Source organism: Electrophorus electricus, chromosome 4 (assembly GCF_013358815.1).
Source record: "Electrophorus electricus isolate fEleEle1 chromosome 4, fEleEle1.pri, whole genome shotgun sequence".
Lineage (NCBI taxonomy): Eukaryota > Metazoa > Chordata > Actinopteri > Gymnotiformes > Gymnotidae > Electrophorus > Electrophorus electricus.
Genome location: NC_049538.1, coordinates 16,291,856 through 16,306,456, shown reverse-complemented (window position 1 = coordinate 16,306,456; position 14,601 = coordinate 16,291,856). Strand labels below are relative to the sequence as shown.

General features: G+C 39.2%; 1 protein-coding gene across 1 annotated transcript; it reads left to right on the top strand.

Annotated features, from left to right (window-relative positions):
* Window positions 1-615: 615 nt before the first annotated feature.
* Window positions 616-3,506, top strand: LOC113592332 (eukaryotic translation initiation factor 4 gamma 3-like). Its single transcript, XM_035525582.1, has 6 exons — window positions 616-801; window positions 1,017-1,375; window positions 1,559-1,705; window positions 1,864-2,109; window positions 3,066-3,170; window positions 3,263-3,506. Exons 1-6 carry the CDS (start codon window positions 747-749, stop codon window positions 3,323-3,325), a joined length of 975 nt encoding a protein of 324 aa, XP_035381475.1. The 5' UTR covers window positions 616-746; the 3' UTR covers window positions 3,326-3,506.
* Window positions 3,507-14,601: the final 11,095 nt, after the last annotated feature.

The following is a 14,601-nucleotide window of genomic DNA, read 5'->3' as shown; positions in this document are numbered from 1 at the left end:
AGGCCGCTGCCTCGCGTGATCCACTCCACAGTTCAAAGTACTCTCTCATCTAGTCCTCCCCCATAATAAGCTCTGAGCTGGTTGTTTGGTTGTTTGGCTGGCTTTCATTGTCTTGTCCTAAAAAAAAAAAAGCATCATACAATCAGCAACAAAAGCTGATGCTGTAGTTTGATTTCCAGCCATTCTCTCTTCCTCCTTCAGTGATTCGGTCGCACCGTTGACCCTCCTCCGTCATATTTGACTTGTTCCAGTAGCTTGTGTGATTGTGGCTGTTCTGATTTAAGAAGGCTTCTCAGATGTGTTTTGATGTTCCGACTTGCCGTGCCTATTCTTTCGTCTGCCTCCATCTTAGTTCTCCCTCACAGCCACTCGAATCCTCCTGATCTTCCCTCGTGTTCCCTCTACACAGACAGCCCACGTAAAGGCCCTGTAAGAACGATTCAGCCAAACCCTGAGCACCTCAGCTTCTCTGAGGAAAGGCCTCTCTGTAAACTCTAATTATGCTGTGCTGTGCTGTGCTGTGCTGTGCTCACCCCCCCACCCTCGTTGCCATTCCCCTTCTTCTGCATGTGTGTGCAGTATCTCTCTCTCTCTCTCTCTCTCTCTCTCTCTCTCTCTCTCTCTCTCTCTCTCTCTCCATCTTTTCTGTCTTTTGCTAGTTTTTATGTCCACACCCTCATTATCCTCACATTTTCTACCTCAAATCCCAGCAGCTGAACAGCCAGGTAGCAGAGCAGGGGAATGTCATGTATAACGTGGACAGTGCTCAGGTCCTTCCTGCTCCTGTGGACTTGAAACCAGGTCAGGCCTCACTGTCCCTTTCAACCCTCTAACTACATCACACACACACACAGCTGGTTTAGGGCTAGCTAGCACATGCATGAACTTCCTTATGAAACTAGTACTAGTTTTGTGGATGATTTGCTTTTGACTCCACTGATTATTATTTTATTTGAATTTTTTTCCCCCTTTTTGGTGGTTCAACTTTCCCAACCCTCATCTGTGATTGGCTGTAGATGACGAGCCAAAGCTTGAGTGTGCAATGCTGAAGTCTTCATCACCAGCACTACGGCCAGTCGAGCCTCCTGTGCAGAGACGAGAGCCCGGCAGTCCTGCTTTTGCTCCTGCCCCTGTCTCTGCACATGGACCCGTCCCAGCTCCAGCTCCCACTCCTGCCCCCACCCCAGACTCTTATCCCCCTGAGAAATCAGAGCTTCCTCCGCAGATGTTTAACCAGCTGATGAAGCAGGTGATGGACCTCACCATCGACACGGAGGAGCGCCTCAAAGGCGTGGTTGACCTGGTTTTTGAAAAAGCCATCGATGAGCCCAGCTTCTCTATGGCCTATGGCAATATGTGCAGCTGCCTGGCTATGGTGAGTAACATGTTCCCATACATTGCTGCTGAAGTTCCATACAAAAGCAAATGCCACACAGAAGTGAACTCTGTTTGAACCACTCTAAACTGACATGGAGCTTTAATCAGCTTCTATTTAGTAACAGAACTCTCAACACTGTCTTATACCCAAGTGTTTCTCCTACATGTCTTTCCTGTGTAGTTAAAAGTGCCCATGGCAGACAAGCCCACCAGCACTGTGAGTTTCCAAAAGCTGCTGCTGAACCGCTGTCAGAAGGAGTTTGAGAAGGACAAGGTCAACGATGATGTTTTGGAGAAGCTGCGGCACCAGCTGGAAGCGGCCACTTCAGTAAGCAGCACTCCTGTCTAGTTTACCCGACTCACCAACCCACAGATCAGGAGAAAGGGGACTGAAATCGGCAGCAGTGCTGGGAGGCGGCCAGGTCGTTATCGGGTCCAAACGCGCTGTTTCTTGCTTTTGTCTTTGTTCTGGTTACTCCTCGCAAGGCCAGCGAGCGGGAGAGGCTGGAGGAGGATCTGGAGGAGGCGAAGGACAAGGCCCACAGGAGGTCCATCGGCAACATCAAGTTCATCGGGGAGCTGTTCAAGCTGCACATGCTGCACATGCTGTCGGAGGCCATCATGCATGACTGCGTGGTCAAATTATTCATGAACCACAACGAGGAGAGCCTGGAGCGTCTGTGCCACCTCCTCACAGCCATCGGCAAAGACCTGGACTTGGAGAAGGCCAGGGTAAGCAGGCCGCGGGCCTGGTCTGGGTTGATTTAATATTCTCAGCAGATGCTCAGCACTTGCATCGGTTTATCTTTAATATGTCATGTAAAGGTTTACGGTGCATGTGTAGATGAGTGCTAGTGTGCAGTGCAGCGACTGTGCCTATTTTGTCCAGATTTGGTCTGTGTTGCGTTTTTCACAACAAGTACTTTACACATCGAAACTGGATGAAGAAGTTTTGGATATTGTATATTGACTGTCAATTTTGTCTCTAGTAGGAACAGCAGTTGTGATGTTGACAGTTCAGTCACCAACTAGTTTGACAGTTATATGTGTTCAATTTTCCTGGTCTTTTTTATTGTGTATTTTTTTCTCCATGCACGCTTTTAACCAAAAAACAAGCATGTTGAAATGTTGTCTATAAAAGTTTTGCTGTCAGTGTTTTCTGTTGCTTGCCTGTTGCCTGCACTCTGACTACAGGGTAGCCAACTAATTAGGATCATCATCTATAGTGCGACTAGCATGCTGTGCTGATATCAGTGTATTATTAGGCCTTGGCAATGATTTTAAAAGTGTCCAAGTTCATGTTGTTTAGTGAAGTTGTTAGTGTGGTTGTTAGCTCTGCTCCTACTGCAGCTGACAAAATGAAAGGCTTTTATTCAGGACTGGTCAGCTGTTAGAAGGTTTTGCTCTCACAGCCTCCTCCACGTTTGCCGCCTCCTGCTGCTGCACCCTGGATTCCCCAAAGCCAAGTGCAGCTGATGACAGCACAGCTACACCCACAGTGGCAGTGAACTGCTTTACAGCACTGACCAACGTGCAAGGCAGCAGGGTTTACATAAGAGTCATAAACGTCTTGCGACATGAGTTCAGCTGAGAGCACACCTGATCGAATCGAAAGGGGTAGAATACCTGAAATTTTTCTACGTTTCTCTTACACTCTCTCTCTCTCTCTCTCTCTCTCTCTCTCTCAGCCAAAAATGGATCACTACTTTAAATATATAGAAAAGACAGTGAAGGAGAGGAGGGGTTCCTCACGCATTCGGTTCCTGCTCCAGGACGTCATCGACCTGCGACTGGTTAGAGACTCTGCCTGTGTTTGTGTGTTTGTGTTTGCCATTCCAGCGCATGGTGATGCAAAAGTATGCATCTGCTGATTTTGCTTTTCTAGCATAACTGGGTGTCGCAGCGAGCTGACCACGGGCCCAAGACCATTGAACAGATCCATCAGTAGGCCAAACTTGAGGAGCAGAGGAAGGTGCACCAGCAGCTGCTGTCCAAACACAACAAGAGGCAAAGGTGTGGCCCTCAAATCCGTGACAGCCTTTTTCACCTGGCTGTGTGAGGCCGAGGACAAGTCCAAGGACAATTGACAATTGCTAAAAGACAATATAATAATTCAAAACAATAATAAAACTGTGTGACAAAGAAACAAACGTTCTGACTCTAATGTATTTTTGTTTTTTCCTTTATGAACTGCAGATAAAACTATATTTAACATTTTCAGATGTTCAAAACAAAAGGCAGAGGTGAATATAGAAATAATATTATTTATTTTATTATTATTCTTCCTTGGCTTCTCCTGAATTCAGATAGGCTCTGCCCACTAGATTTCACTTTTTTTGTTTGTTTGGGTTTTTCCTAGGATTTTCACACCAATCTGAGTGAAATTGGTGTCAAAATATTTGCAATGAGTCTGAATCTCAATAATTATTTAAACAAAAACCTGACATAAAAATACAGCTGTCCTATTGCAGTCTAATATTAGTAGTACAAAGTAGTAGTACAAAGGTTAGGCTTTAACTTTAACTTTAACTAGCTGTAACTCCTGAAGGACATGTTCAGATTTCATGAAATTTAAAAGACTTATACCAGTATTGACTTTGAGGTAGCTTACCAAATGTAGCAGTTTTGTCAATATGGGGCATATAATAATATGCAAATAACTGTTTCTCAACAACTGCTCTTCTGATCAAGATGAAATTTTGCATACTGCTTCTGTAAGCAAGCTGGAGGATTGCTAAGGCTGAGTCAAACATTGGCTAATGTTTTTCAGGTAATTGGCTAATCATTTTTCAGTGGGCTTCAAAGGATGTAATGTAATTTAGTAAGAACTGGCTTCAGTGGACTGCTACAACGTTGATTCTTGTAGAAATTACTTTGAATTTAAATATCCTACTGCTTTTTATGTTGCTGATGAACTGTAACACACTAGTCGTAGGACCTTTCTCCAATCTTCACAAATTTGGTATCAAAATATTGATGAGACTGAAACATGTTGATATTTGTATGGAGTATGGCCCCTACATACCTATCAATCCTTCCAAGGTGTACTGATTCATTCAAAACAGCTGAAAAAAAAATTAAGACTTCTTTGAGTAATTCTTATGAAACTTGACATGAGTATTGATTTATGGACTTTAAGCTAGCATGGCAATTATAGGACATTTTTGCCAACAGAGCCCCTCTGACATATGAAAAGGTATTTAAAAAAAAAAATAGTCAATCCCATTGTGTACCAATTGTGCATGAGAAATGCAGTTTATACAGTGCAATACTTTGTGACTATTCCATAAAAAAGTTCAATACGTTTCGTAAACCTTTTTTTAGCCTGATTTTTGATACCTAAATTAGTTGGGCAAATGCACCTTTCAAACAAGTCAGTGACCTTTTGATCTAGAGATACCTTTTAAATGTAAAAAATGCAGATCTTCTTGTAAATAATTATCAAAAATATGTGTATTTAACTATCAATCCCCAAGAGCAGGATTTTTATTAATAGGCTAAAACTTAGCCATAGAGTGTTAGATTATCACCAAACTTCAATGGTGTATATGAACATACTGTGAATGCAAGTACATTTGGGGTGAACTGACCTTCTGGGGGAACTATATTTCTTAGTCATGTCGAATCAGAAAAATAATATTTATATAAAGCAATTCAGCAGAGAAAATTGAGAGATTGGTTTCAAAATACAACATTCCTGGAAACAAAACCTCAAAACCAACCACAAAGGCTGGTGAACTTAATATGGGATGTCATCAGCAACCAAGTTGTGCAGATGTGATAAAATGATTGGACCCCTTAATTGCCACCTGCAGCTATAATAAATGTAATTCTAATGTATGTCATGAATTCCCTAGATGAAGGAAGTTAGACATTTCAATAGCAACACACCTCCCTTGATGGAATGACTGGGTACAGAAACTAGTTGACCAGAAAGGCCAGAAAAATAGCACAACCACAGCCTTCAAACCAGACAACAAACCTGCTTAATGCTGACAAAGTTTTATTTTTTTTCAAATACAAAATACAGACTCACTCTCAATAAATAACCATTTGATGAACTAATGCAGAATATAAATTAAGACAGTGACAAAAGCTTTACTGTAGTTACTAAGCATTTAGGTTTGGGTGTTTTTAGGACTTGGTGGGATGGTTACGAGAAAATATTGGCATATTAGATAAGCAGAAAAATACTATGGATGGGTTCAACACATGATGTGCGTACTTCGTTTGACTTTGGATCTATTGGATCACGCCAATAACTGTTGAAAAGAAAAATGACCACCTGAATGCTAAAACATATAATGGAAATAAATGTCTTATGCAATACGAGAATTATGGAAATCGGGTCAGCTTTGGAATAGAGAGGAGCGTTAGGCACATACTAATAATATTAATACATTTTCAGAGACACATCAATATCCATCCTGCCAAGGACAGGCAGTGATCAGTGAACCAGGCAGCCAGTAAGAGAAATAAAATCACCAAGAAAGTCAGGCTTTTTGCTGTTTGTTTTCAAAAAAATGTCCTTGACAGAACACAAGATATGACTGAATGAGCAAAGTTACATTTATATAGAGCCTTTCAAAGAACATACAATGCTTTCCAATGAACACACACAGCTTCTACATTCAGTCACATGCCGGATATTGTGTTAAATTGTTAGTCAGTGGCTTACTGCAGGGTGACTGTGTGTAAAATGGGGAAGAGTAGCTCCACTCCAGCCTCCTCTATCTCACAGTCATGCAGAGTGAGCTGTGTGTGTGTGTGTGTGTGTGTGTGTGTGTGTGTGTGTGTGTGTGTGTGTGTGTGTGTCTGTGTGTGTGTGTGTGAGCTCTCTGGTTGACCATGGAGACGACTGTGCAGTCCTCAGTGCTCAGAGTCAGAGTATGTGTCCTGTGTGTTTACTGTCAGGTCCAGAGCAGAGCTGCAGGAGAAGTCCAGTCTGTGCTGCAGAGCAGAGAGCAGATCTGCTGCTGCTGCCCCCTGCTGGAGGTCAGAGACACTGCCGCAGTGGAGCAGCCTCAGCAGCAGCCTGTCAACACTGAGAAAACAAAACACACACACACACACACACACACACACACACACACACAGTGGCAGGGCAGTTAATTTCAGATTAATATAAATATTTCACCTGAATTTACCAATTACCATGGACTGTAATATGTTGATTACCTGACACAGGAGTCTCAATAAAACCTAAACAATGCTGGCACAAAATGACATCTTGGAAACTTTCCAAAACACACATAAATGTATATATAAGTGTATGTAAATGTATATAAGTTTTTATAACATGCCCAGTTTCCTGCTTATTTTCAGCCACTTTTTGGTAACTGCATTTATATTATGTCAAATGAGATTTTAATGCTTTAATTTCTGTGTATTAAGAAATGGTACTTGATCAATTTATGTTATTTATCCTCATATGGAAAGATTTGCTTCCATATTTTCCATATTTCAAATTTTGTGGGAAAAAGATGTCTGGAGATTTTACAGTCTCTTATAGCTTGCAAGTTATAGGACAGTGCCAGACCTGTGAAACAGTGCCACTTCATCCAGTGTTTAGATGATGTTTGATGCTTAGACCTCATTAGTCATATGCTAATAGTAACTTTGATACAATCTTCAATACAGTGTTGAATCAATGTGCTTTGCAATAGTGAGCTTTGATGCCTCAGTATCTAACATCCCATCACTACATTGGAGTTCTACCATATGTATTCTTTCTCTGCCTGTTCGTTTTCCATATTGTTCTCCGTTCCCGTGTTCTTAATATCTGTGTTATCTTACTTTTACCTCTGTGTTTTCTTCTTCCTGGTTAGCCTCACTTTGTTTTTTGTTTATCATGTATTCTGGTAACCTGCTCTTGGATAATGTTTCTGCTCCTCCTAATAAACAAAGTTCGACAACACGCTTGTGTCTTGCCCTGCCTGTCTCAGCATTACAGCTAATCTAAAGGTCAAAGCATTAACTTCACTGGCAGATACACCTATATTTAAGCATTACCACGTATGTACACAGTTTTCTAATTACATTTACATATTAACAAATAAGCAGACATCTAGTTTCTGGACATCTGAATATTTTCAAAAATTAGATTCTTTAAAAGGTGGGTTTAAATGATACAGCACTACAAAAAGCACACCAACCATAGGCAACAAGCAATCCTTGAATTAGAATAACTTAATATTTCTGTACGTGGGCAAAATAATAATATGATTCTTAGTCCACGTTATATTTAGGCTCCATGCATGTAAATATATCTTTTATTTAAAAATGAACACATTGTCTTTTTTCACCACTAGTCACTTTGAAACCATTTAAGCCCACTACACTCCATTTAAGATGACCTTAGAGTGTTTTAATGAGGAGTTCCTTCAAGTACAAACTTGCATCAGTTTTCACTGTACTGGCTGCAAGTAAGAAATTATGATATGCAAAATAAATGCTGTTTGATGGAATAAATGAATGACAAATATGAAGTTACGCTGTGATCATAAATGGCTTAGGCTAATGTGTCCATGTGTTCTTACAATCCTGGCAGGTCATGTGTGACTGGGGTTGGAGCTTCACTGAAACAGATGTTTTACATCTTGTTCTGGATTATAATCTGGCTAGTGGAATTCAGAGCCCTTTCCCCAATGGGAGAAAATGATTTTATTGTTTTATGTGAGATCATCCTGAGCAGACCATTCACAAATCAGAACAGTTTCCTGTGGCTACAGTGAGGACCTCAGCTGATACTGGAATATTCACCCACTGCTTTGATATGCTTATCTCACAGATTTCACAACAAAATCCCAGAATATCTACAATGTAGATGAGACAGGATTTGTCACTGGTCCATGACAAATCCTGTAAGATTATGTAGCAGACTACAGGTGGAAGTGGGAGGGAACAGATAACAGTCCACATCACTGGGAATGTTGTTGGGCAGATTCATCATCTACAAAGGGAAACGGTTGTACAATTCTTGGTGTCAAGGAGGTCCAGACCGCAACCCCATTTTTGTAACAGAACATGGATGGTTGGACAAATCTCTTCCTTAAACTATTCACTCAGATCTCAGACTGAACATTTCTCAGGGTTTTAATATTTGATGGTTAAACCTCGCATGTGACTCTGGGACTGGGGGACTAGGGGGCTTCTTAACATTTTTTCTACTCCTGAACCTCTTACTGAATAAATGTTGGGCTGTTAATTCTTTCAAAACTATACATTTTTAATATTTTGTCAATAAATCATGACATGATCTTACTTGGAACACTTAAATGGACTTAAATGGTCCAACTGTACCTATTAAGCTGATGCCAGACTTTTCACTTATTTAATAAAATATCTTTATTTATATTATAAAACAGACATGAACTAATAAGCACATTTTGAAATGAGAAATTAGACGTTCATATTTAAATCAATTCAAAATCTATGAAAAATGCCTGGAAAATTATTTTGGCAGGCTTATTGCATACAGTATAGGAGTAAAGTTATGTTAATATGGAAAGGACATGAAATTCTATACCACACAGCTATTTTTGAAAGAAAGACTTAATTCCTTTAAATCCTTTCCATACAATCCTAATTCGAAATCTCTTCTTCTCACATTTTCTTGCTTCCGAGGCTCCATTCGCTTCTTTCGTTGTCTGCTCTATGTCTTTTTGATGACGTTTCAGTTTCTTCTTCTCATGTGTCTTCTATTGTCTCCTTGAACAGCTTCTCCTGTGCATTTGGTGTTGCCCTCACATCTGAGTGATAGGACAGGGGAGGCAGTAGTGGACGGCAAGGCCTGTAGGGTCTGGATGATGGGGCTTCTTGGAGCCAGTGGGGCTCACCAGGTGCAAATCTGGTAGGCTGTCTGAGGGAGAGTGAGGGAAACCTGTTGTCTCGTGGTTTGGGAGACTCCAGGGGGAAACTGGGCCTTGGGCTTTCCAACTGTGAAAAAGCATTTAATTTAGCATCACTATTAAATACATGCATGTGCACACACTTTGATATACTATCAAAAATATAATATAAGTTAGACTGTGATATTGTAGTGTCATAGGCAATCCATTTGTTGATTTGCCCTAACACATTTATGCTCACTATTTACCTGGATTTTAATTATAGTTCCTTATTTCAATCTAAAACCATCTCCTGTGTATAGCAGAACATTGCTTCATTGGATGTGCACTGCAGTGTAACTAAGTGTTTCACTTTTCCTACTTTCTCAAGCTGTGCTCTCAGCCTGCTCAATTCAGCTTTGATCTCCACATTCTCCCTCTGCAGTTCTCGCACTGCTAGCTCGAGGTCTAGACCTCCAATACACCGTCCCACACGTGCAGCCTTCCGTCGGTTGTCCTCCCATGTCTTTCTCCGACATTCACCCAGGGTCTCTTTGCTCAACTCCTCCTCCACCTTATGGTTTCCCATTTGGAACATGCAGAGACATATGACCCAGCAATGTGTATTCAGTCCCTAGAGATCTTCAGCTGACAAAGATTCTATATATATATATATATATAATCACAGGATATTACTAGCCTAATATTAACACACACAGTAAACATAAAAATTGAATATTGATCGTATACAGCTAATATATATATATATATATATATATATATATATATATATATATATATATATATATAATTTTTATTTTATTTATTTCTTTTAATGTTTAGTCGTTAGTTATGCTAAACATTGTGTGAAACTGTGCAATTTCACTTGCTACTTACAATTGCTCAGTTGCTGACAGTTGCTGACACCAGACACGCACACAGCAACATAAATGTAGCCAATCAGCGTCCTCGAATCTGAAGCCTAATGGCGCTTCATTGATCCACCCAAGAGAACTTTGGTGAACTGCCCTTTACTGTGGAGCTTCCTGAGGTGGCCGCGTAGCTAGCTAGTCAAGTTGTGTACTGTGTATTTTGTGTTAGTTTTTCATTTATAGTACCAATGAATGAGTTAAGATAGTGGAACCTAGGTTTCGCTAGTGCTAGTTAACTTTTAGCTAACGTTAACTTAGTTCTCTAGCTAACTTGGTGGTTTAGATTAGTGGTTCTAGTGAATTGAACTGGCGAGCGTTCGCTAATTGTTAGCTCGCTATCTTGTTTAGCTAGTATCTTGTGAACGTTAGCTAACTAGCTGTGTTTTTTAGTGGTGGTTATGGCGAACTGAGCTATGTTGAGCTCGCTTTCCAGTTATGAAGTTTAAGCAGTTGTAATGTGTAATTTTTGATACCCAATGTATAGCTAGATAATAAAAGGCCACTGCATTAACTTTTAAAATGCAAGCCTTCTTTTACAGTAAACAAAATATTCTAATATTTTTCTAATTATGCATACTGTCCCTTCTATCAGAACAAATTAGAGCTGCAACTAGAGATAATTGTCATTTATTATTCTGTTGATTTTTAATGCAAATTAAATAATGATTGGCTCTTTCACAGACCCCTAGTAGTATGTGTTAGGTTGTATTGGAATGATTGCAGAAAATGACAACAGTCGTACGCAGTACATTTTTATAAGCCTCCACTGATTAGTGCATCTTCTTTCTTTCACTAATAAAAAGAAATATCAAATAAATAAATACATTTACATGGTTCATCAATATTCTTTTACTGTATGAAAGACTTCACCAGACCTTGCAGGGGCAGTACGCTTGTACAGAGAAAGTACTCCACACTCATGCATCAGGGAAATCACTGCATTTGCATGTTGAGACCAAGAAATGGTTCTGGTCAGTTTTTATAAAGCAGACACCATAGATGGGTAAGTTCTCAGCAAAGCAGACTTAAAGGTTGCAGTGCTTTGTAGCTTTCATTTGTATTTAAATATATTAAATGCAGTCTGTCATGAAGTTAGAAGAACAGATATAAACTCACTTTTAGGCAGATGTTTTTCTGTTGCTGATTACTGTATCTTCCTATGTTTTCCTTCATAAAAACAGATGAGATCATCAAAAAATCAGCAACTTGAATGTCGGTTGTTGCAATATGTGCATTACAATATCCTTACAAATGTAAAGGGGCGGTAATCTTATTTTTCCTGAAGATCTGTGTAACTGATTACACTGCTTCTTTGGATTTATTTTGTTTTAGGCACAGGAAGTTTACTAACCACAACATGAACTGCTTTTCCTTTTCTCATCTCCACTAGTCATAATGAAGCAGGTGTACTAGAATGTAATTTTTAAGTTTTTAATTTAAATTTAAATTAATCCTTTAAGTTTTCCTTAGTATTATTAGATTTTACATCTATGTCATGACATCCAGCCTAGTGAGAATTGCAAGGGACCCAAGAGATGGCCAATGTGCTGTTTCATTGTTTTAGTCTTAATAAAGTCTTTGTCTATGTTTTCCTTTATTCAGGTTCAACATAGAAACACCAGGTACTTCACTATAAAGAAGCATCAGACCAACTACAAGAATCACTGTGTGTAATATAGCACTGTTCCTCAGCTCTAGATTTGAATTAGATAATGCTAAATCTTATTCTTTTTGTCCAGTGATATTATTTACAGGGCACCGATCTCCAAATTTATAATGTACAATTTTCATACACATGGAACATTGTAACTTTGTCTGTCCATTCTCCCTCATTCATCGTTGAGGGATATGGCTTGGCATGTAGATTCTCTTTGTATTTTTTTTTTTTTTAACTGAACTGCAAAGTCATGTAAGAACATCAGCCTACTATCTAATGTAATCTCAATATCATGGTTTCAAGATACAGTCTCAAGTATTCTTATTGAGGTACAGCACTCGTAGTATTATACCCCTAATGAGCGGGTTTAAAACAAAAATTATGACCACTGCTGGTAGAGGAACAGATATCTGAACTCTTCTAATTTAAGAATATATATTTTTGAAGGTGCTCTTTTAAATTCAGCTAAAATAGGGTACAGGTGTTTGCAAGTGTTTAGTGGCTAGGCAGTGGCCTAAAAAATGTCAGACATTAAGTCTCAGTTTTTCTTCATTTCAAAAAGCACGCTATCATTAAGATACCTCTTTAATCTGTGCACCTCACTGTTTCCTTCTCTTTATAGGCTTATAGACTACCACACCGCTGTGGAACTCACAATAACTCATGGGACTTTTAACGGTGCGACTTCCTCTTTAAATTTTACACAATCAATATTCTTATGTGTTTCCCTACTTTGGCACAGGTGTCTGTTTTTGAATGGTGAGTATTGTGTGAGTAATAGTGAGTATTTTGAATTGTGTCTTTTTGTTCTGCATTTTGTTCATCAGGATGTGCAGTTCTTAAACATTCCGTTGAATATCTGGAATATTCATAACTACATTATGACCCATTGCATGTAATTATGCAGTCTTAAGACACTGACAAAGTGCTGTTGTAGTAGCAGAGTTGCAAAATGTACCTACACTCTAAGCTCCTGCTGGATTTAATTTCAACCCTAGCCAAATAGGTAGTCTAGTTCTACTAGGGTCCTTTAATGTTAAACTCTCAGCACATTTGTTATAAACATGTCTAGCATACATATAACTGGCAGTTCATAATGGACTAGACAATGACATTGTATTGGTGTTTTAGCGTTATGCTCTTTAACATTAAAATATAGATGAAGCCGTAAATACCCGGTCAAGTATAGAATGTCAGTTTTAATCGGAGTGTATATAGAACTCTCGCTATACTGGGAAGCCATATAGTCAGCAATCCATTTGTTTAAAATGTTCTTTGATGTGAAGCTCATATTATTTTGCCCCCACTTACGCAGAACTTGATTGTGAAAATGTGCGTTGGAAGAATACAACAGGGGGACTCTCAGTTGTACTTCACATGACTGACACTGTGTAGACTTTAACTAATGTACAGTTGTGTAGATTTAGAGTTGTGTACAATTAGAGCAAGTGACCTAAGCAACATGTATTACATACACAGTTTGCCTTAACCAACCTATCACTTCATCATGGTCAGAATATTTGCTATAGATACATGTAATGCTTCAGCATTGCTACTAGTTCTAATACACTCAAACTAGTGCACCAGAGTGGGTGATGGTAATGGTACTGTTAGAAGCAAACCTATATGACTGGGGTTGGGCTTCCACACACTGTCCCTTTCTCCCAATTCACAGAGCGGAAACGACTCGTTTTCAGCCTGTTTTTTTTTTTTTTTACACAACCAATTTCCAACCTCTATATATATGGCTTGGAATTCAACAGGCACCTGTTGCTACTGCACCTTTAAGACGGATGTAAGATAAATGAGCTCCTTTATAATTGGCTGCCCTGTATTGTGCTTCATTCAAAAGATACTCAGAGCTGAAATGCCTGAGAAAGGCAATTTAAGTGGGTGTGCTAAACGTCTATAGGCTGAATAGGCAGAGATAGGTAAATAAAGTGTTCTTGTGACATTAGAAATACAAATTTCAATATGGGGGCATTTTTGCAGCTAACTAAAACACTGACCTAGTTAAGAATTTTAACATTTAAAATATATATATATATTAAAAGGAGAATGTTACTTATTTCACTCTGACTGTAAAACTGCATATTGTATTAAATGGGATTTCCATCCCTTGTTTTTAAGGCTGCCTTATGTATAAATAAATATGCAAGAATGCAGAGCATGAATAGGTCAGTCTTCCATTCTGTATGGCATACCTACCCTTAAAAAAAACGTAACTGGGAAAAAAAACCAACCCTTTTTACTCAGTTGTCACTACTTCCAATAGACTTCACGCTAATCTCATAGAAGTCCACCCCTTTCCGTGTCCTCCGGAAACAGCACTTCCGTTGTGTTGTGACAGGATTTGTTCCTGAAGTTGTATGCATTTTCTGAATTTGCACCGCATTTCTAAAGTGTGTTACCACTTTGATGAATATGCTTTGTGTATTTGCAGCACGATGGGTTTTCCAGGACACCGTAATTTATGCATGTTTAATTCCATCTTTTATTCACGTACTAAGCCCAACTCTAAAGACTAATATTTATAAAACCGAGATGACCATAGAAACGTCTTCATCTGTGCTTGATACTTTCACGGAAAAACGGAACTGCTGCTTGTCAAGCTTGTTTCATCAGGTTTTATATCATCGTCATGACGTGTTTGAATTGATCCCAGGCATATGCAGTCCTCATCAAAATCCATTCATGTCCTAGGCTGTGAGTAAGGTATGTTCTCTCTCTGGTCACAGTTGGCAAATAAATTATGCATATAGATTGTGGGAAAAACACTTTAGCATGTGTTCTCCAAAGAAGTGTC